Source organism: Schistocerca americana, chromosome 4 (assembly GCF_021461395.2).
Source record: "Schistocerca americana isolate TAMUIC-IGC-003095 chromosome 4, iqSchAmer2.1, whole genome shotgun sequence".
Lineage (NCBI taxonomy): Eukaryota > Metazoa > Arthropoda > Insecta > Orthoptera > Acrididae > Schistocerca > Schistocerca americana.
The window spans coordinates 206,533,026-206,556,568 of record NC_060122.1 but is presented as its reverse complement, the minus strand read 5'-3'; the positions used below and the strand labels follow the sequence as shown (position 1 = coordinate 206,556,568).

The window sequence follows — 23,543 nt, the reverse complement described above, 5'->3', positions numbered from 1 at the left end:
AGAGGAGATGGAGAAAGAGAATATGGACGAGGAGAGGGATGGAGAGAGGAGGGAGAAGGAGATTATGACGTAAATCCAATTTCCGTACATACTTATCAACTGCGAAGCGTTGCCGGATTCGCTAGTAATTTTAATAAACGAAATATCAATGGACGTCTCCAGGGGCCTCTTCAGCATTAACACTTTCTGGTTAAGTTACTGATAGTGCGCGAAGGCAGCCATCGACTGAGCATGGTATCAACGCCTACATACAATTTATCTCCTTCGTAAATCATACGAGCCCTCACCCAACAGCTGCTGCTTGTGGCTTTCGATGAGTACGAAACTAACGAACCTTCATCACATCTCAGATGAAGCCTACCCAATGAGATGGCGGCAATTCTCGCCCTGCGAACCAGATTTATATCTTCAAGATTTCTCTAAATCGCATTTGACGAATTTCGTGTTGGTTCCTTTCAAAGAATACGGCCAATTTTCTTCCCAAGTGAGAGCATGTACTGCGTTTCTAACGGCTTCATCGTCAAGGGGAATATCAAATGATGCCACCAGTTTCATATTTATGTTTGATACGGAAGGCCTTTTTCTAAATTAGGTAAGAATCTCTAGTTTATAAGTACACATCCTTCCGTACTAACTGACTTTTCGTTCATCTTCATAAAGCGTCTGGTGATAAAATTGGAGTTTTCGGTCCACCGCCGAAAAGATAACACATTAACTGTTTATGTGAACCTTTTTTATCTGACAGTTTTCGCGTAAGCATACGGCTACTAATAACATCATACATAACATTAAGCGAAGGTTTAATTTTTTTATTTAACGGTTGAGGACATAGCTTAACCACACATCCACAGAGCTGAGTGATCACTGAGTCAAGATGGCGCTGAGTAATGACTTTCACGCAAGTCGTTCTGCGCTAGGAACGAGCTTTTACAACATTCCGGTCAATCTGAAAGTAACTGCTGCCCTAGGACAGCTGATTAGACTGCGGAAAGGTTTACAATAGGGGAAACAGTATTACCAGCAGCTCTTAATTGAAAGAAAACTTTGGTCTCCAGGTAATTTACGTCTTGAAACATATAAGCCAACGTGATGAGTGGCGTATAGTGTCTCGTACGAATATGAGTTGCTTCCTTCCAGTCCACTCACAGATTGCGTGCAAAACGTTCGAGATCGTCAACTCATTCGTATAAGCCCTAATATCTCTCATTTTATCTGTACTGACCCTCTGCGGCTTGTTCTATACTGATACAGTTTTCCAACTTAAAAAAAGACGTACAGAAACCTATGAGCTACGTGTTGAATTGGCGAAAAGTCACAGATTCTGACAGTATTTCTGTACATTATTTCAGGTTGTATAAAACAATAATAGATTTATTTCAATTGATGTAATAAGGAAGTATAATCAAATCACTCGTTACACAAGTCTCTAGCAAACTGTGAGGGACCATGAACCTTCAGTTCCGTTGTTGAACGGTATGCGCTACATCATATCACAGTCTACTTCTCTGTAACCCGCTTTCAGTTAGCTTCAAAACACAGCTCATGTCTTATCTACATCTAAAAGTACATGATGACTCTGCAGTTCACAAGTAAGTGCCTGGCAGAGGGTTGATCAACTATTTCTCTTCCGTTAGACTGTCGAACAGCGCGCAGGAAGACGAACACTTAAGTCTTTCCATGAGAGCTCTCTTTGCTGTTATTTTATTATGATGATTATTTTAACACTCTGAGGCCAACGATGATGACTGAAATTTCATGAGAAGACCCTGCTGCAGCGAAAATCGCCTTTTCTTTGATGATTTCGTCCCAATTCGAGTATCATATCCATGGCATTCTCTCCCCTATTTCGCAACAAAACAAGTTGTCCATCGAATTTTTTCGATGTCCGATGAGGGTACCCCCGCACCGAAGTATTGCAGAAGAGGAAAGACAAGTTTATTGTAAGAAGTCTATTTAGCAGACCTGCTGCATTTTGCAATTATTCTGCCAATAAATCACAATTTGGGGTTTGCTTTCCTCACAGCATTACCTATGATCGTTCAAATTTCAGTTATTCGTGACTGTAATCCCTAGGTATTTAGCTGAATTTACGTCCTTTAGATTTGTGTGTTTTATCCTGCAACCGAAATTTAGCGAAATTCACACTTTTCATTATTCAGGGTCAACTGTCACTCTTCAATTTATTTTGACCATCTGATGACTGCGATCACAACAAGCGCTGATCCTAGGCAGGGCTCTATTATTATTACTGCTACGACAGATAAAACTCAGTTTGCGAATCATCACCCACTCTTGTCTGGAAAACGGATGTGCGAATGACATGTGGGTGTATGACCGCAATAGTAGTCAACCTGGCTTTTAACACCATTGTTTGGTTCGTTTCTAATTTGTGTGTTGTGCATTACATACCTATTTTTTGGTTGTTTTTACCGTGTCAAGTGTTATTTTTTAAGACGCTAATGTCGTAATGTCAAACAATTCGACAGTCGGTGTTGTACTTATCTGTGTATCTTCTGTGTGTACACTTGTCTGATGAGATTGCGTCGTCTGTTGTGTTACAGAACCCCGGGCGGGAGCATGCTGGGAGATGTGAACATCTCGGCAATCCTCGACTCCTTTAGCGTCAGTTACGACAAAAGAGTAAGACCGAATTATGGAGGTAAGTTTTCGTAAAATAAAAACACGATTTTGTGCTGAAAAGTTACAATTAACACGAGTGTGTAGGCGCCTCCACCAGTGCCAATGGCTTCACTTTGCATTACTGCCGACTTTTCACTGTCGCTTTGAGCAGCTCGTGGAAGAGCACACGCGCCGCGAGCGTAGTGACCTGTGAAGCGCGGTCTGTACTGGTGGAGACGCCCGCGCATGCGCAGAGCGCTGTCGGCCCTGCGCTGACAGCGGCCCGCGCCGAAACCGCTCTGCGGGCGGACTCGTCTAGCGAGGTAGCGTCACAACGCGGCGCCGCGACCTCCCAGCTAATAACGCATCGGAAGAGCAAATGATTGCCCAGTCTGTAGCCCTTTCACTGAAAAAAACTTAGATAATCGTCTAATGATTCAATCGTTTGACGATGTTCTCTGCGCGTCTATGTGTTCAGGTATACACTCACTAGTTTACGAAACGCCCACTAATACTGAAGGAGAGTGTACATGGGTTCAGAAAGAGAGAAAATTTTTGTTATTACTTTACAACAAGTTCAGTTATACGGGGCAAGAGGCAGGGGAAATTCAAGATTTCTCAAAAAATCGACCGTAGTGTAGCCCATGAACATAGCGAACTAAACTCAAATAACAATATCCCGGTAGTTGAAGATGACGCTACGCAGATAACTTTTTGTGTGAGAACCATTGCATGGATGTATCCTGTTTCGGTGCAATGAGAAAAATATACACCACAATACTTTCCACTCTCCCGCTCTTGCAGGGTGAACTATCAACAGTAATCTGATGTGGCCCTGATTATTATCAAATGAAAATCATTTTTCTTGCAGGTGTATTTTTTTATTTTATTTTGTTCATCTCGTATTTGGGCGATATATTTCAATACAATATTGTCTCATCTACAGGTACCTGTTAGGCGTGTTCCTTGAGCCGAATGCTGTAAGTACTGTAACTCTCTTGCCATGACGAGAGGCGCCTATGACACGTCCTGCACACAGTTCAATATTTCGTGTCGAATACTCTCTGCTCTCTGCCTTGTGTTATACACTATCACTCTGTGTGACAGACGCGTAACAGGCGACTCTATTGATGGTTACATTTCTTACGGCATTACATTCATGGAGCACGTCTATCGGCTCCCTGAAGATCAGGCAGTACAATGAGTATCAAAAAGGACTTTACAACTTTGAACATTCGTACAAACTTAATGCATTCGCCTTACAGACTTAGTCTTGGTGTCTCTGTAAGTAAAATACACTCCTGGAAATGGAAAAAAGAACACATTGACACCGGTGTGTCAGACCCACCATACTTGCTCCGGACACTGCGAGAGGGCTGTACAAGCAATGATCACACGCACGGCACAGCGGACACACCAGGAACCGCGGTGTTGGCCGTCGAATGGCGCTAGCTGCGCAGCATTTGTGCACCGCCGCCGTCAGTGTCAGCCAGTTTGCCGTGGCATACGGAGCTCCATCGCAGTCTTTAACACTGTTAGCATGCCGCGACAGCGTGGACGTGAACCGTATGTGCAGTTGACGGACTTTGAGCGAGGGCGTATAGTGGGCATGCGGGAGGCCGGGTGGACGTACCGCCGAATTGCTCAACACGTGGGGCGTGAGGTCTCCACAGTACATCGATGTTGTCGCCAGTGGTCGGCGGAAGGTGCACGTGCCCGTCGACCTGGGACCGGACCGCATCGACGCACGGATGCACGCCAAGACCGTAGGTTCCTACGCAGTGCCGTAGGGGACCGCACCGCCACTTCCCAGCAAATTAGGGACACTGTTGCTCCTGGGGTATCGGCGAGGACCATTCGCAACCGTCTCCATGAAGCTGGGCTACGGTCCCGCACTACGTTAGGCCGTCTTCCGCTCACGCCCCAACATCGTGCAGCCCGCCTCCAGTGGTGTCGCGACAGGCGTGAATGGAGGGACGAATGGAGACGTGTCGTCTTCAGCGATGAGAGTCGCTTCTGCCTTGGTGCCAATGATGGTCGTATGCGTGTTTGGCGCCGTGCAGGTGAGCGCCACAATCAGAACTGCATACGACCGAGGCACACAGGGCCAACACCCGGCATCATGGTGTGGGGAGCGATCTCCTACACTGGCCGTACACTACTGGTGATCGTCGAGGGGACACTGAGTAGTGCACGGTACATCCAAACCGTCATCGAACCCGTCGTTCTACCATTCCTAGACCGGCAAGGTAACTTGCTGTTCCAACAGGACAATGCACGTCTGCATGTATCCCGTGCCACCCAACGTGCTCTAGAAGGTGCAAGTCAACTACCCTGGCCAGCAAGATCTCCGGATCTGTCCCCCATTGAGCATGTTTGGGACTGGATGAAGCGTCGTCTCACGCGGTCTGCACGTCCAGCACGAACGCTGGTCCAACTGAGGCGCCAGGTGGAAATGGCATGGCAAGCCGTTCCACAGGACTACATCCAGCATCTCTACGATCGTCTCCTTGGAAGAATAGCAGCCTGCATTGCTGCGAAAGGTGGATATACACTGTACTAGTGCCGACATTGTGCATGCTCTGTTGCCTGTGTCTATGTGCCTGTGGTTCTGTCAGTGTGATCATGTGATGTATCTGACCCCAGGAATGTGTCAATAAAGTTTCCCCTTCCTGGGACAATGAATTCATGGTGTTCTTATTTCAATTTCCAGGAGTGTAGATCACATTTTGACACGTTGTACGCTAGTACACAATTGCGCCGTCGCAAGCGCTATTGGCAGATGAAGCAAAGATGGCTGACTTTGTTGGTCCCGAGCGGGAACACTATTTATTTTGGTTTGAAGAGTCAAAGTCTGCGACAACTGTGCAGCGTAATTTTCGTATAGTGTATGAAAACGGTTGCCCCAGTAGCCCGACTATTTACGAGCGGTAAAAGTGTTTTACTGAAACTGGATGTTCGGTAAGACATAGGAAATCTTCATGCCGCGTCCGTGCGCCTGGCGACGTGGTAGAGCAAGTGAAACAAAGATTTGAAAGCAATCTTACAAAATCTACCCGGCGTCCTTCTCGAGAGCTAGGCATCCCACCTTGTGCGTTTCACCCTTACTGCCTTCTCTACCAGAGCTCATAGCTGGAATCTTCCTCACAACTGAACAAGTCACACCTGACATGCTGCAGAGAGTATGGCAAGAAATCGATTTCAGATGGAATGTGTGCTGCATGTCCAATCGATGTCTCATTGAACCTTTTCAGTTAAGTTTATGTATACTGCTACAAGTTGATATATTTTGCTATAAAATCACACCACAACAGTGTCTGCAAGTCAAATGAATTTTCGAAGTTATGTAGTCCTTTCTGATATATCCAATATTGTCTCGAAATCGACTGAACATACATGAGATAAACATTAAAATAAAATAAAAAATACAGCTGTGAGGAAATTGACTTTAATTAGAATAAATAAAAAAAACAGCTGAATATTATGTGGATAATCAGTACACAGCCGACACCACGAAAATTGTTACGTTTGGAAGTAGCCAAACTCGCTAATGCACCAGGTTTATCTTGAATCTCAGGAAGTCGGTTCGGAACCTGGAGGTGTGATGAGTATTCACCACCAGTATTTGGCAGGGAAGGGGAGAAGAGGTGATGACGTAAAGTATCCGATCGCGAGGAAGGGGCCTTTGTGCAAGGAGGAAGTAAACCCTTTCGATTACTCGGCCGAAGCAGACAATATCCTAAAAAACTCCGCCTTAACAAAAAATGAAGGCCCAACGGTACCGACCGGCCACCATGTCATCCTCACCCACATTCGCCACTGGGTGCAGATATGGAGGGGAATACGGTCAGCATACCGCCCTCCTGGCCGTATGTCAGTGTACAAGCTACTTCTCAATCAAGTAGCTCCTCGATTTATCTCACAAGAGCTGTGTGCACCACACCTCTCGGCAGATCGGATGGTGACCCATCCACTTGCTAACCCAGCCCGGCGGCGCTTATCTTCGATGATTCGACAGGAACCGGTGTTACCACAGCGGCAAGGTGGTTGGCCCCAACAATACCATATAACAATCTTTCGAGTGCTGCGCTTGCCAGACTCACGGTACTGTACATTATACTCTCTCTCTCTTTCACCCAACGGACGCGGGAAAGCAGGAGACCTTATTTTACATGTGGTTCATGCAACAGTTTGTACCTGGCGTCCTCTACCTTTTCTAGCAGCTTGAAAGGGCAATTTACAAAGACAGTGTACACAGTATCTCATGGTTTCACGTACATAACATATCTAACATATAATAAGCTAGAAAGATGAATAGAGATGAGGTTTCCGGTTAGTGATAGAAAGCTGAGACGTCAAAATTTACTATATAATGAACACGCATTTACTAACCAAAACATAGATGTGTCCACGGCTTTAATTAAAAAATGAATTAGAAACTCCAGCAATGAGTATAGTTACATAATACTTGCTAGTCTGTGTACTCACGACTTTCGCAAGAGTAACCGAGAAGTGTAGATAATGGTTGTCTTGCACGCAAGTCGAAGTTACAGGGCCATTTAGCCGTAAAATCACCAAGATATTCACATTTAGCAATTTTCTACAGGGTGTCCGAAATGTCTTTCCCTGATTACATAAATTGATAACTCAGGCTAGAAGTAAGATACAAATATGAAACTGGTGTCTAACTGTTTACAAACTATCAAAGTTTTTTTCACACATCAGTAAACTTCCACATGAGCACCCTTGGTAGCACGTAGCACATCTAGGCGATATTCAATTTCCGTCCACACATTAGCCAACATCACTGGAGGGATCGATTCAACGACTGTGGTTATCCGTTGCCGCAGGGTTTCAAGATCTGGTACACGTGTTCGGTAGACCTCGCTCTTGACATAACCCCATAAAAAGAAGTCTAATGGGGTTATGCCAGGAGAGCGTGGAGGCTAAACCGTTGGCCCATCATGACCAATCCATCGCCCAGGAAAGGTCATATCGAGATAGGCACGGACGTCCAAACCCCAATGAGGCGGTGCACCGTCTTGCTGAAACAAGACATCGGGGTGATATTGAAGCAGCTGAGGAACAGCATACAGTTGCAACATGTCCAGATACACTGCAGATGTGATGGTAGCCTCAGCGAAGAAGAATGGCCCGATAATTCGATCGTGCGATAGCGCGCACCAAACATTCACCTTTGGACTGCCTCTGGTGCACTCCATGACCTCGCCAGGGGGTTGTGAACCCCAAATGCGCACATTATGGCGACTCACTACTCCACTGACAAAAAAGGTCGCTTCGTCGGAAAAGGTAATTGGTCTGAGATAACCACCATCGTCCTCAATACGTGATAGCATTTCGACCGCAAAGTCATATCGACGTGTACTGTCATTGGGCAACAAGGCCTGAACGATTTGCACTTTGTATGCACGAAATAATAAACGTTTGTGTAAAATGTCATGGAGAGAGCTTTTTGGCATCTGTAATTCACGTGAGGCCCTGCGCACCGATTTCTTCGGACTTCGCAGAAAAGACTGCCTTACAGCTTCCACCCTCTCTGCTGAGGTTCTTGGTCCGACCAGACCTCGGAAGGTCAGCAACCGATCCTGTGTTCTTGAACTTCTAATACCAGGGTTTAATGCTCTTGACATCAGGTGGATTCCTTCCAAATGTTGTCTGGAAGTGTCTCTGCACTGTGGTTGGTGATCGTGTCTCATGGTACCACAGGACACACTGTGCCTTCTCCTGATTGGATAACATGGCTTCTTGTGCACTGCACCTCATCCACTACTTACGTACTGCGAACCTAAAACAGAAATAAACTTTGATAGTTATAAACAGTTCGACACAAGTTTCATATTTGTATCTTACTTCTAGCCTGAGTTATCAGTTTATGTAATCAGGGAAAGACTTTTCGGACACCCTGTATGTTACGTTTTCTACAATATCCCTCTCAACATATCACAGTAAGCTCTGTTAGGAGCTGTAAGATGTCGATGACAGTATATAAAGTAAGTCGCGGCTGATAAAGTTCCTTGTGAAATGGGGAAGTTAGGAATGTAAAACATTCAGCAAAACAGTCGTTTGTTTAGTATTGTGTCAAAAATGTTGTTCCGATATCTTGAGCGGTTAATGAAATAATAGTGATGTTTTACACTATTAAACGTTATCAAGTGTTGTTGTTGTTGTCTTCAGTCCTGAAACTGGTTTGATGCAGCTCTCCATGCTACTCTATCCTGTGCAAGCTTCTTCATCTCCCAGTACCTACTGCAGCCTACATCCTTCTGAATCTGCTTAGTATATTCATCTCTTGGTCTCCCTCTACGATTTTTACCCTCCACGCTGCATTCCAGTACTAAATTGGTGATCCCTCGATGTCTCAGAACATGTCCTACCAACCGATCCCTTCTTCTAGTCAAGTTGTGCCACAAACTCCTCTTCTCCCCAATTCTGTTCAATACTTCCTCATTAGTTATGTGATCTACCCATATAATCTTCAGCATTCTTGTGTAGCACCACATTTCGAAAGCTTCTATTCTCTTCTTGTCAAAACTATTTATCGTTCACGTTTCACTTTCACACAAATACTTTCAGAAATGACTTCCTGACATTTAAATCTATACTCGATATTAACAAATTTTTCTTCTTTAGAAACGCTTTCCTTGCCATTGCCAGTCTACATTTTATATCCTCTCTACTTCGACCATCATCAGTTATTTTGCTCCCCAAATAGCAAAACTCCTTTACTGCTTTAAGTGTCTCATTTCCTAATCTAATTCCCTCAGCATCACCCGAGTTAATTCGACTACATTCCATTATCCTCGTTTTGCTTTTGTTGATGTGCATCTTATACCCTCCTTTCAAGACATTGTCCATTCCGTTCAACTGCTCTTCCAAGTCCTTTGCTGTCTCTGACAGAATTACAATGTCATCGGCGAACCTCAAAGTTTTTATTTCTTCTCCATGGATTTTAATACCTACTCCGAACTTTTCTTTTGTTTCCTTTATTGCTTGCTCAATATATAGTTTGAATAACATCGGGGATAGGCTACAGCCCTGTCTCACTCCCTTCCCAACCACTGCTTCCCGTTCATGCCCCTCGACTCTTATAACTGCCATCTGCTTTCTGTACAAATTGTAAATAGCCTTTCGCTCCCTTATCAAGTGTAACTTTCTTCATTTTATTAAAATAAAACTAAATTACAAAATTAAACCCGAATCCACTTACAATGTAAATTCACTGTAGCATTTTTCGACAGTTGACTTACAACAGTGAATATGTTTCATCATCACGCATAGTTCTTTCCCAACTAACAACGAGGGGGCTTTGAATCGTTGACTTTCTTGCTGCGTGCAGATATGGCCAACTCTTTAGAAATCTCAATTTTTCATTTTCTGGGTAGCATAAAAGATGATACTTAGGTCGAATTGCTGCTCTGTTGAAATGCTGTGTCAGTTTTATGTGATCTCCTGTAGATTTATGGTGGAACTCCACATATGCGACGGCCAGAAAGAGTGTTTATCGTTTGTTCCTGTCTGATTTACCAGCGTTCGCTCTGGAGGCAGGTTTTCTCCTGTTAGGGCGACACACTTTTGGTCACATACAGGACGGAGCCCTTCCTCCCTCCCTCTTCACGCTCCACCCCCTGGAGACCCCCCACCATTCTCCACCTCCCCCCACACAACTGCCAAACTACTCCCACATCACAGCATCCCACGAGCTCCATCACTGGAATAGCGTTGCCCCTTCCTCGCAGATGAAACTTTTGAAGTAATATGGAGTAAAGTTACCGTTCTCAAGAAAAAACAAAGGCGGAACAGAAACTTGTTACAGCATCTTCGCTCCGTCACACGTGTACGCAACTTTTCACGCCTCTGTTGTCCATTCTTTTTCATTTATTATGTCACTTTGCCAACAACAGTATCTCATCTCCCTGAGGGAAGTAATAAAGGAAATGATCCTTCCAACTTTACTCACTTTCCCCTCATAAATTTATTCTTACAAATTCAAAAAGTGCGTAAACACTGTATCTGTTTCTTTACTTTGGAATACCACCTTAAGAAAAATACATGACGGTAAAGTCACTACTATATTATGGCGTGACGCACAGTGCTAATCGGAATAAACATAAAAAAAAGGGAAAGAGAGAGACAGAAGGTAAAACAAGAGTTTTGAGGTATATACAAATTGTGTGACTCGTTCTATGACAAAGCAGAGAAAACAGCTGAGGTGTAGTTAACTTCTGATGTTGTAGACAGACCTCACTTTTGCCTTTATAGGCCTAGAGTTCTATACGCAGAAGTCGCTTAGTAAGTCTCTTGACTCGTCGCAGTTCCTTCCATTTCTTGCGAGGAAGTGAATCATTACCACGTGAACTATTAGGTTGGTGCATAAGTTCGTAGCGTTTTTGTTTTGCATGTTGGTATTCCGGATAGTATGGGTTTATATATCGATTGTCATTTTTTATTTATAGTTCACTGTTGCGATTTGAGTTTACATGTCGTCATTTTGTTCATTTGGAGATAGGGAGTGGAGCTGTGGACTCTAGAAAATGGAGCGTCAAGCGAAGAAATCGGAACATTTCCGACATATTCCTCTGTTTTAGTTCAATAGAGAGGTGACAGCTGAGGAGGCAGCTACAAACATTGTCGCCATGTATGGGGATCATGTCATTGATAGAGCACGACAAAAAAATGATTTTCTCGTTTTACGGAGGATCGTTTTGACATTAGTGACTCTCCCTGTTCAGGAAGACCTTCGCGGTTTGATGAAGATCGTTTAAACGCATTAATTCGCCATTATCCATGTCAGAGTACTCGAGGACGGGCATATGTGATGAACTGTGATCACTCCACCATCGTGCGATATTTGCGTGCAATGGGGAAAGATCAGAAATCGGGTGAATGGGTACCGCGTAGTCGAAGCGAAAAATCACAAAATTCAACGGTTGGTCACACGTGCATCTCTGCTAGCTAGTCGTCAATTGGCTCATGAACAACGACGACTATTCCTATCCCATAAGGTTAATGGCGAGGAGAAATGGTGTCTTATGCTAACACAAGGAAAAGAAAAGCGTGACTGAGCCCAAACAAAGCAGCCACTACCCGTACAAAGTTCTGCGCACTTTCACAAAATATAATGATATGCATTCGGTAGAACAGCGACGGTGTTGTGTACTACGAAATGCTTCCCCGAGGTGTAACGATCACTGCTGAAATTTATTATCAGCAACTGAGTCGTCTTGTAGACGCAATCCAAGAACAACGACCAGAAACGCTTCGTGAAGTAATGCTGCTTCACGATAATGCCCGCCTACTTCTGCTAGACTCACATAAAACACTACACAGGAGCTGGATTGGGAAGTCATTTCGCACCGACCCTATTCACCCGATCTTTCACCCTCACATTTTTACCATTTCCGTTATCTAACGAACAGCTTCAAGGAACTTCCTTTCCGAATAAAAATGAGCTCCGAACATGGTTCGACCAGTTGTTCGGATAAGACTCACGTGATTTCTGCAGTCGCCGAATCGAAAATCACCCCAGCGTTGGCAGACTGTTGTAAATAGTGAAGGAGAATATACACTACTAGCCATTAAAAATGCTACACCAAGAAGAAATGCAGATGATAAACGGGTATTCAGTGGACGAATATATTATGCTAGAACGGACACGTGATTGCATTTTCACGCAATTTGAGTGCATAGATCCTGAGAAATCAGTACCCAGAACACCCACCTCTGGCCTTAATAACGGCCTTGATACGCCTGGGCACTGAGTCAAACAGAGCTTGGATGGCGTGTACAGGCTTCAACACGATACCACAGTTCATCAAGAGTAGTGACGGGCGTATTGTGACGAGCCAGTTGCGAAGCCACCATTGACCAGACGTTTTCAATTGGTGAAAGATCAGGCCAGGGCAGCGGTCGAACATTTTCTGTATGCAGAAAGGCCCGTACAGGACCTGCAACATGCGGTCGTGCATTATCCTGCAGGGATCGAACGAAGGGTAGAGCCTCGGTCGTAACACATCTGAAACGTAACGTCCACTGTTCAAAGAGCCGTCATTGCGAACAAGAGGTGACCGAGACGTGTAACCAATGGCACCCCATACCATCACGCCGGGTGATACGCCAGTATAGCGATGACGAATACACGCTTCCAATGTGCATTCACCGCGATGTCGCAAAACACGGATACGACCATCGTGATGCTGTAAACAGAACCTGTGTTCATCCGAAAAAATGACGTTTTGCCATTCGTGCACGCAGATTCGTCGTTGAGTACACCATCGCAGGCGCTCCAGTCTGTGATGCAGCGTCGAGGGTAACCGCAACCATAGGGTCCGAGCTGATAGTCCATGCTGCTGCAAACGTCGTCGAACTGTTCGTGCAGATGGTTCTCATCTTGTAAACGTCCCCATCTGTTGACTCAGGGATCGAGGCGTGGCTGCTCGATCCGTTACAGCCATGTGGATAAGATGCCTGTCATCTAGACCGCTAGTGATACGAGGCCGTTGGGATCCAGCACGGCGTTCCGTATTACCCTCCTGAACCCACCGATTCCATATTCTGCTAACAGTCATTGGATCTCGACCAACGCGAGCAGCAATGTCGCGATACGATAAACCGCAATCGCGATAGGCTACAATCCGACTTTTATCAAAGTCGGAAACGCGATGGTACGCATTTCTCCTCCTTACACGAGGCATCACAACAACGTTTCACCAGGCAACGCCTGTCAACTGCTGTTTGTGTATGAGAAATCGGTTGGAAACTTTCCTCATGTCAGCACGTTGTAGGTGTCGCCACCGGCGCCAACCTTGTGTGAATGCTCTGAAAAGGTAATCGTTTGCATATCACAGCATCTTCTTGCTGTCGGTTAAATTTCGTGTCTGTAGCACGTCATCTTCGTGGTGTAGCAATTTTAATTGCCAGTAGTGTATTATTGATGACTAAAGACTCTGTTATGTGTATATGTTGTCTTTATTAAATTTATGAAACTACGCTACAAAATTATGCACGAGCCACCTTAAATAACAGAAGTAACTCTCGGTGGATGATTAGTGACGTGGCTGCTAACGGTAATAATATCCTCAAATTACTGATCGCAGATTACCTAGTAGAAACCAATTACATTCCGATAATTTTGAGACCATACGTCCAAGAAATTCTGGGATCATTTCGTACCGTCTTCCGAGCATTACGAGTTTCTCTGTCGTCTTCTCAGATAAACTGCGTATAAAAATTGTATTTCGAGACTGTAGTATGCCCAGTGTCATACTAACGAGACACCACTACTATCGAATTTCGTATGGCGGAGTTGGGTGAGAAGTTTATTCTCTTTACCGGTGAATACCACATGCCACGCGTACCATTCTGGAAGACCTTTTACTGATCATCAAGGCAATTGTCATTCTTCATGTCTCTCCAAAAAATTATAATTTGAAAAGTCATAATTCTAATGTGATGACTCGCATAGAGCACTCACGACACGAAAAAAAACTCATGATCAACACGGTAACATGGCTCTAGATTAAACCTCCCGATTTGGCGTAGCAGAAATATTAATGCAGAACTAGAGCAGCAGTACAGCACACATAGCTATTTATAACGTTGTGGGTAACTGTGGCCAACCACTGGATTTTTAAGGCTTCTTCCAGCGTGCAGAAGCCCGAAGGAGATCACTAGAAAGGAACCCACTCCTCCCGAGCGCATCCCAAATCAGCGCCAAGATTGTCAAGTCCGGTAATTGGGCAGACTCCACCATATGCTTTAGTATTTGCTGGTGAACCAGTCCACGAGACGAACTTTGAGCCATAGAGCACTGTCGTCTTCAGACAATAAGTCATGACCAGTTGTTATAAAATTCTGGTGAGTTTTCTTAAAGTCTGAACCATTACAGACCAATCCGAGGTAATAATCCAACAAAGCACTAAATTCTGTCCTTCCTCCCAAAACGATGTAATGAGCATAGTAATAAATATTAATGTTAACATTCGGTTGCAAAAAAGATAAATCCTTCCTCTTGCCAAGGCATTCCTTTCAGTGATGGCTTTTGATGCTGATAGGTCAAAGTTTCTCGATATAAGAGTAACACAATAGCTATTATTTGCAAGCCAAACTAGCTCTACAGGAACAGTCCTCCAAGGATCTACAACCAACCATCGCACAGATAAGCGTGCTCACTGTAAACAGTACCTCCTGTGAAGAGCGTGGATGCGCTCTGATTCACTAAACCAAGGACTTTCGCTATTTGGGAGGCGACCTAGAACGTATTCCTTTGAGTGAAGAGCAGCAAATGTCGGTCATCGGCGATCGCCGTGACCTAATTGTTCTCAGTTGCAGTTTCGATACGGTCAACATGTCGTTAGAATCTATCGAATGTATGAAAAACGATAGGACCATATGTTGGTTATCCGTCTCTCTCGCTGTCTCGCAATCTGACACGAACACCTCCAGCCCCGCTCTGAAACGTGTTTCAGTCAGGTATTTGCACATGATTCAAACTGCCGGCAGTGGTGCTTTACGGTGTAAGCAGTTAAACATGTGTACATGGCATAGAGGAATTCCAAATCTGGCTGATGGACAGATCGCGAGTTTCAACAAGAATGCTAACGACACCTGAAACATTCCGCATTTGCTTGTAATTTCTTTTCACGTCCCGCTAGTTTCCAGTAATCTGTGTGGCTATTGAGACGTAGAGGAAAAAGTGGTTAGACTGTTCAAGAAGCCATTCCTCTATTATTCTGCATTTATTACGGCAAACAGGGAAGTATTTTAGTCTTTATGGCTGCAGTGGATGTGAACCCGGCTCTCCCAGAAACGAGTACACTGGTTAACAACTCCGGTACTTCCCTGACTCGAACGACTGTGAAAAGATTATATCGTTTGAATGTGGATTTATGGTGAATACAGACAGTAGCCTGAAATCGGCACCGAAATGTGGATTTGGTTTCAGACTGGAAAGGGCAGTGCTAAAAGCATCTAGAATAAACAACTGTAGCATATTTTCCCTAAGGAAAGAAATTGCAGAATATACGAAAAAATGAAACGAAGGAGAATAAGCGATACCGTAACTCACGTGAGTACCGTAGCACAGTTTTATTCCGCTGTTTTAACCTCTTCCACCAGTTCTGTAATTGCTTTTCACGGAAGCATGCACTACTCGTGATGATTAGCTTTTGTTATCTGAACTGAGAGTTAGCACCGTTTTTCCATCAACTGTACACTTACTCAGTCCCATTGGTTTAAGAATTTCACGTGCTAAAAAACTGAACCACGCACCGTATGCTACATGAGGAGCCGTTATCAATGTGTTCATCTTTATAAATACTACCCTCACGCTTCATTCTTTAGAAGTAAATCTAAGTGGGTTGTATTCCTTGTCAAGACACTAACGTTTTCTTGGCGCATACGTCAAATATCTAAGAAAGAAACAAAACTAGTAAACTGTGTAGAGAAATGATCAGTTGTAGCAGCAGTCGTCAGTAGTGGCTCTGAGAGGTGACACATAATTGCACAGATTACCCAGGGACGCGACCTCCAGCATGTTGCATGCCTGCAAACGGCCACAGCAAATCTGGAGTCCCTGGAAGCGCGCCTGTGCCCTGGGCCAACTGACACCTCTGACCTTTCCTGCCGTCTGGAGCCAACGGCCCACGCCAAAGGTCACGCAGGCCTGCGCATGCTTCCACGTGTATATCCCATTGAGACTCACCGTTGCAAATTAGGACCAAAGTAACTGCCGCCCTTCAAAATTGACAGACGCGTTTTATTAAATCGTTCTCATAACGCTCCCGCTTTAGCCAGGTCGTCGAATATATTCACCGTAAAAGATGCTATTGATGAGACATACCGCCTCTAGGGATGCACGCCAGTCCTCTCGGGTAACGTACACTACTGGCCATTAAAAATGCTGCACCTCGAAGATGGCGTGCTACAGACGCAAAATTTAACCGACAGGAAGAAGATACTGTGATATGCAAACTATTACCTTTTCAGAGCATTCACACAAGGTTGGCGCCGGTCGCGACACCTACAACGTGCTGACATGAGGAAAGTTTCCACCGATTTCTCATACACAAACAGCAGTTGACCGGCGTTGCCTGGTGAAACGTTGTTGTGATGCCTCGTGTAAGTAGGAGAAATGCGTACCATCATGTTGCCGACTTTGATAAAGGTCGGATTGTAGCCTATCGCGATTGCGGTTTATCGAATCGCGACAATGCTGCTCGCGTTGGTCGAGATCCAATGACTGTTAGCAGAATATAGAATCGGTGGGTTCAGGAGGGTAATACGGAACGCCGTGCTGGATCCCAACGGCCTCGTATCACTAGCAGTCGAGGTGACAGGCATCTTATCCGCATGGCTATAATGGATGGTGCAGCCACGTCTCGATCCCTAAGTCAACAGATGGGGACGTTTGCAAGACAACAATCTTCTGTACGAACAGTTCGACGACGTTTCCAGCAGCATGGACTATCAGCTCGGAGACCATGCCTGCAGTTACCCTTCACGCTGTATCACAGTCAGGAGCACCTACGATGGTGTACTCAACGACGAACCTGGGTGCACGAATAGCAAAACGTTATTTCTTCGGATGAATCCAGGATCTGTCTACAGCATCATGATAGTCGCATCCGTGTTTGGTGACATCGCGGTGAACACACATTGGAAACGTGTATTCGTCATCGCCATACTGGCGTAATACCCGGCGTGATGGTATAGGGTGCCATTGGTTACACGTCTCGGTCACCTCTTGTTCGCATTGACGTTACATTTCAGATGTGTTACGACCCATGGCTCTACCCTCCATTCGATCCCTGCGGAAACCTACATTTCAGCAGGATAATGCACGACCGCATGTTGCAAGTCCTGTACGGGCCTTTCTGAATACAGAAAATGTTCGACTGCTGCCCTGGCCAGCACATTCTCCAGATCTCTCACAAACTGAAAACGTCTGGTCAATGGTGGTCGAGCAACTGGCTCGGTCACAATACGCCAGTCACTACTCTTGATGAACTGTGGTATCGTGTTGAAGCTGCATGGGGAGCTGTACCTGTACACGCCATCCAAGCTCTCTTTGACTCAATGCCCAGGCGTATCAAGGCCGTTGTTACGGCCAGAGGTGGTTATTCTGGGTACTGATTTCTAAGGATCTATGTACTCAAATTGCGTGAAAATGTTATCACATGTCGGTTCTAGTATAATATATTTGTCCAACGAATACCCGTTTATCATCTGCATTTCTTGTTGGTGTTGCAATTTTAATAGCCAGTAGTGTAGTTAAAAGGAATTTAATCATTCAGTAATATCATTAGCACTTTCAAAACCTCCGTAACCGATTGTAAATGTTCTCTGAACGGCAATTTGAATCCAGATTTCGAAAAGTTTCGACCAATGCATTGGGACTGTCAGCTAAAGTTAACTTTCAGTATGCCACAACCTTACGAAGTATCCGGTCACACACATGCCATTTCTCACGGGAAAGTGCTTTTGAGATTCTCAGTTCATCTACGAACCTTTTTTGTGTGATCCTACTGGTTAGCAGTTAATATGCATCGATCAACAGATGAATATTTTGTACATACTAACATGACCAAATCAGCAATCTGAAAAATCATAATACACCCACAGTAACGAAAATTATTTCGCCGAAATACTTCAAGAAAAATACCTAAAGTAGGCATCCGATAAGCGCTAAACGTTCAGTGATGGCCGGCCGAAGTGGCCGTGCGGTTAAAGGCGCTGCAGTCTGGAACCGCAAGACCGCTACGGTCGCAGGTTCGAATCCTGCCTCGGGCATGGATGTTTGTGATGTCCTTAGGTTAGTTAGGTTTAACTAGTTCTAAGTTCTAGGGGACTAATGACCTCAGCAGTTGAGTCCCATAGTGCTCAGAGCCATTTGAACCTTCAGTGATGGAGCAACGATGATTAAATTCATTTATCTGATAATAAATTCTCTTGAGTGCTGTAGCAGAGTTTCCACGAAATATGCACGCCTCATGTAATATCCACGCAGCAGCCCATTATTTTAGAGAAGTCCAAGAAGTCCATGTTATATTCGAGCACTTCCGCACGCGTGACACCTGTCACTTACGATACCTTCAAACAAGTGCGTTTCCCATCTGTTTGAAAGAATAAACAAAGCTATTACAAGTATCACATTTACAAACATTATTTACAGTTATTTCGATGTAATTTAGTAAGCGTATCATTGCAGCCACATATAACAAGAGAATAACCTGTTGGTCCATAAAGAAAACGTTTCTGGACACAGTTAATCACAACGAGATATACGAAGTGCATTCAAGTTCTAAGGCCTCAGATTATTTTTGTAATTAACTACTCACCCGAAATCGATGAAACTGGCGTTACTTCTCGACGTAATCGCCCTGAAGACGTACACATTTTTCACAACGCTGACGCCATGATTCCATGGCAGCGGCGAAGGCTTCTTTAGGAGTCTGTTTTGACCACTAGAAAATCGCTGAGGCAATAGCAGCACGGCTGGTGAATGTGCGGCCACGGAGAGTGTCTTTCATTGTTAGAAAAAGCCAAAAGTCACTAGGAGCCAGGTCAGGTGAGTAGGGAGCATGAGGAATCACTTCAAAGTTGTTATCACGAAGAAACTGTTGCGTAACGTTAGCTCGATGTGCGGGTGCGTTGTCTTTGTGAAACAGCATACGCACTGCCCTTCCCGGACGTTTTTGTTGCAGTGCAGGAAGGAATTTGTTCTTCAAAATATTTTCGTAGGATGCACCTGTTACCGTAGTGCCCTTTGGAACGCAATGGGTAAGGATTACGCCCTCGCTGTCCCAGAACATGGACACCATCATTTTTTCAACACTGGAGGTTACCTGACATTTTTTTGGTGGCGGTGAATCTGTGTACTTCCATTGAGCTGACTGGCGCTTTGTTTCTGGATTGAAAAATGGCATCCACGTCTCATCCATTGTCACAACCGACGAAAAGAAAGTCCCATTCATGCTGTCGTTGCGCGTCAACATTGCTTGGCAACATGCCACACGGGCAGCCATGTGGTCGTCCGTCAGCATTCGTGGCACCCACCTGGATGACACTTTTCGCATTTTCAGGTCGTCTTGCAGGATTTTGTGTGCAGAACCCACAGAAATGCCAACTCTGGAGCGATTTGTTCAACAATCATTCGGCGATCCCCCAAAACAATTCTCTCCACTTTCTCGATCATGTCGTCAGACCGGCTTGTGCGAGCCCAAGGTTGTTTCGGTTTGTTGTCACACAATGTTCTGCCTTCATTAAACTGTCGCACCCACGAACGCACTTTCGACGCATCCATAACTCCATCACCATATGTCTCCTTCAACTGTCGATGAATTTCAATTGGTTTCACACCACGCAAATTCAGAAAACGAATGATTGCACGCTGTTCAAGTAAGGAAAACGTCGTCATTTTAAGTATTTAAAACAGTTCTCATTCTTGCCGCTGGCGGTAAAATTCCATCTGCCGTACGGTGCTGCCATCTCTGGGACGTATTGACAATGAACGCGGCCTCATTTTAAAACAATGTGCATGTTTCTATCTCTTTCCAGTCCGGAGAAAAAAAATCGGAGGCCTTAGAACTTGAATGCACCTCGTATGTTTAAAATCGACAGCGAAACCTCTGGCTTTTCTTACAATCGTGAAGAAACCTCATATCGACGAGAACGGAAAATATGTATTTATTTTTCTACTCATGGGGATGGGCTGAATGAAAAATACTGCCAATGTACCAAATTTTGCTTTATAAAGTGGAAATACTTTATTTCACGCTCTGCTAGTGATGGAATCTTTACCGGTCTCGAAACTTCTTGTGAATGGTATTTAACTGATCTCTCCATATAAGAGGAATGTGAAGGGGCAACGACAACTTCCTCACGCTCATCTGGAATAAGCTATAGTTATATTTGATTTGGCACGAAATTAAAATGATTCGCACAGAAAAGTAATGGAACGCAGCTGCACTTGGAATCGCTTTGGGAAACGCAGTAGTAGATTCGCTATGTACGACGGATACAGTTTCTTGTCTCCCAGTCCCAACATACTTCCTCCCATTGATGATGGGCCTGGACACCGATACTAGACCGTCTAAACGTATGGTACATTATGCTTAGGTATTTCATTCGCTGGTGCACTTATCAGTTTCATATGCGACGGCATTTGCGTGAATTCCTGCGTACCCATCATAATGACACCTCGTGATGTTACCTGTAAAGGTCGGGAAAAATTCTGGATGGATAATCCACAAACTGAATTCATAAAAAACTTACTAACAAACACATAGCAAAACTGAACGTTTGTCACCAAAAAGACATTACTGGTAAGATAATCACCGTTTAGCTTTCAAGCTTCCTACTTCAAAACAAATAGGCAAAAATGTTAAATCGATTGGCAGAAATCTCTCATTCCCTCCTTACAATCGACGTGACTGGCATGTAATTGTAAATGTCCACGTCACACATTTACCCCCAGAGAAAGACTAGCCGTGAGCTCCATGCGCTAAATCACAAATGAATCGCTTACGATGTGACGCAATCTCGAATTATTAATCTTTTAGAAATAGTATGCATATAATAGTACTGTATATCTATTAAGAGAATGTAATACCATGCAATTATACGCTGTTTTGTTTTTAATAGATGGAAGTGTTACTCGAGATATACTCATCTAAAATATGGGACTTCACGTACTTACTGCCATCAGTTGTTTAAGTCGTATTTTAATATGTTTCGTCCCTATTTGGTGCAAACGGACCAATGTAGTCACAATGTACACGTTTGATGACGAATATATTTATTTGAGCTGTTGCGAAAACCATGCTGTGATACTAAAATTTTGATTTTCAATTAAACTTGAAAGTATGGTTTCCTCCGCGGCTGCCAGAGATTCAATGGGACATGTTCTTATAAGATGGTATGTCTCGAGGAACACTTTCACTTTTAGTAAGACTTTGTAGTGATATTGCCACGAAGTGCTGATGGAGCTCCATAGAGCTGCAGGTACCGGGTAGAGTAAGAGACACGTCGCGGTTGTAAACACGTCGGTACGCAACAGGGCTGCCGAGTGGCTGCTTGTGCACGACGGAGGCACCGATGAAGAGCTTCATTATCAGGGCCCAGGCGCGCCGCAAATAAGGCGTCAATCAGCGCTGCCCGAGGGCCCTCCCACGCGGAGTGGAGTGCGGGGGAGAGCCTCCTCAGAGCGGCCCAGCGCGAGGGCCCTGAGCTCCGCAAGACACTGCACCGCAACAGATCCGCTCTCCACACCCACCCACCCTCTCATAATCTCCTTCAGCGCCCTGCTCATCCATTAAAAGTTTACCGCGGATGATTTTCGTAACATTATTATTATAAGTGACACAAACACCGAGCAAACGTATTAGTACAGGGTTACTCGTAAGTACCTGCAGCGTTTCAGAAAACGACTGAGTGAAACCTACAAGATAAGATAGTGAAGGGAGACGAAAATTTAATAGTCATGGGTGACTGGAATTCGGCAGTGGGAAAAGGGAGAGAAGGAAACATAGTAGGTGAATATGGACTGGCGGTAAGAAATGAAAGAGGAAGCCGCCTGGTAGTATTTTGCACAGAGCGCAACTTAATCGTAGCTAACACTTGGTTCAAGAATCATAAGAGAAGGTTGTATACATGGAAGAAGCCTGGAGATACTGACAGGTTTCAGATAGATTATATAATGGTAAGACAGAGATTTAGGAACCAGATTTTAAATTGTAAGACATTTCCAGAGGCAGATGTGGACTCTGACCACAATCTATTGGTTATGAACTGTAGATTAAAACTGAACAAACTGCAAAAAGGTGGGAATTTAAGGAGATGGGACCTGGATTAACTGACTAAACCAGAGGTTGTACAGAGTTTCAGGGAGAGCATATGGGAACAATTGACAGGAATGGGGGAAAGAAATACAGTAGAAGAAGAATGGGTAGCCCTGAGGGATGAAGCAGTGAAGGCAGCAGACGATCAAGTAGGTAAAAAGACGAGGGCTAGAAGAAACCCTTAGCTAACAGATGAAATATTGAATTTAATTGAGGAAAGGAGAAAATATAAAAATGCAGCAAATGAAGCAAGCAAAAAGGAATACAAACGTCTCAAAAATGAGATCGAGAGGAAGTGCAAAATGTCTAAGCAGGGATGGCTTGAGGACAAATGTAAGGATGTAGAGGCTTGTCTCACTAGGGGTAAGATAGATACTGCCTACAGGAAAATTAAAGAGGCCTTTGGAGGAAAAAGAACCACTTGTATGAATATCAAGAGCTCAGATGGAAACCCTATTCTAAGCAAAGAAGGGAAAGCAGAAAGGTGGAACGAGTATATAGGGGGTCTATACTGTGCGAAGAGTTTGACAGAGCACTGAAAGATCTAAGTCTAAACAAGGCCCTAGGAGTAGACAACATTCCATTAGAACTACTGACAGCCTTGGGAGAGCCAGTCCTGGTGAGCAAGATGTATGAGACAGGCGAAATACCCTCAGACTTCAAGAAGAATATAATAATTCCAATCCCAAAGAAAGCAGGTGTTGACAGATGTGAAAATTACCGACCTATCAGTTTAATACGTCACTGCTGCAAAATACTAACGCGAATTCTTTACAGACGAATGGAAAAACTAGTAGAAGCCGACCTCGGGGAAGATCAGTTTGGATTCCGTAGAAATATTGGAACACGTGAGGCAATACTGACCCTACGACTTATCTTAGAAACTAGATTAAGGAAAGGCAAACCTACGTTTCTAGCATTTGTAGACTTAGAGAAAGCGTTTGACAATGTTGACTGGAATACTCTCTTTCAAATTCTGAGGGTAGCAGGGGTAAAATAGAGGGAGCGAAAGGCTATTTCCAATTTGTACAGAATCCAGATAGCAGTTATAAGAGTCGAGGGACATGA

The 23,543-nt window shown here is 44.3% G+C and overlaps 1 protein-coding gene across 5 annotated transcripts in view; it reads left to right on the top strand.

The window, feature by feature from the left end:
* LOC124613162 (gamma-aminobutyric acid receptor subunit beta) overlaps nt 1-23,543 on the top strand; it is a 610,426-nt gene that overhangs the window by 300,740 nt on the left and 286,143 nt on the right. For all 5 annotated transcript variants that reach the window (XM_047141789.1, XM_047141792.1, XM_047141793.1 and 2 more), the window contains exon 2: nt 2,562-2,659. In XM_047141789.1, the coding sequence (XP_046997745.1) occupies nt 2,562-2,659 (98 nt within the window). The remainder of the gene's footprint in view (nt 1-2,561; nt 2,660-23,543) is intronic.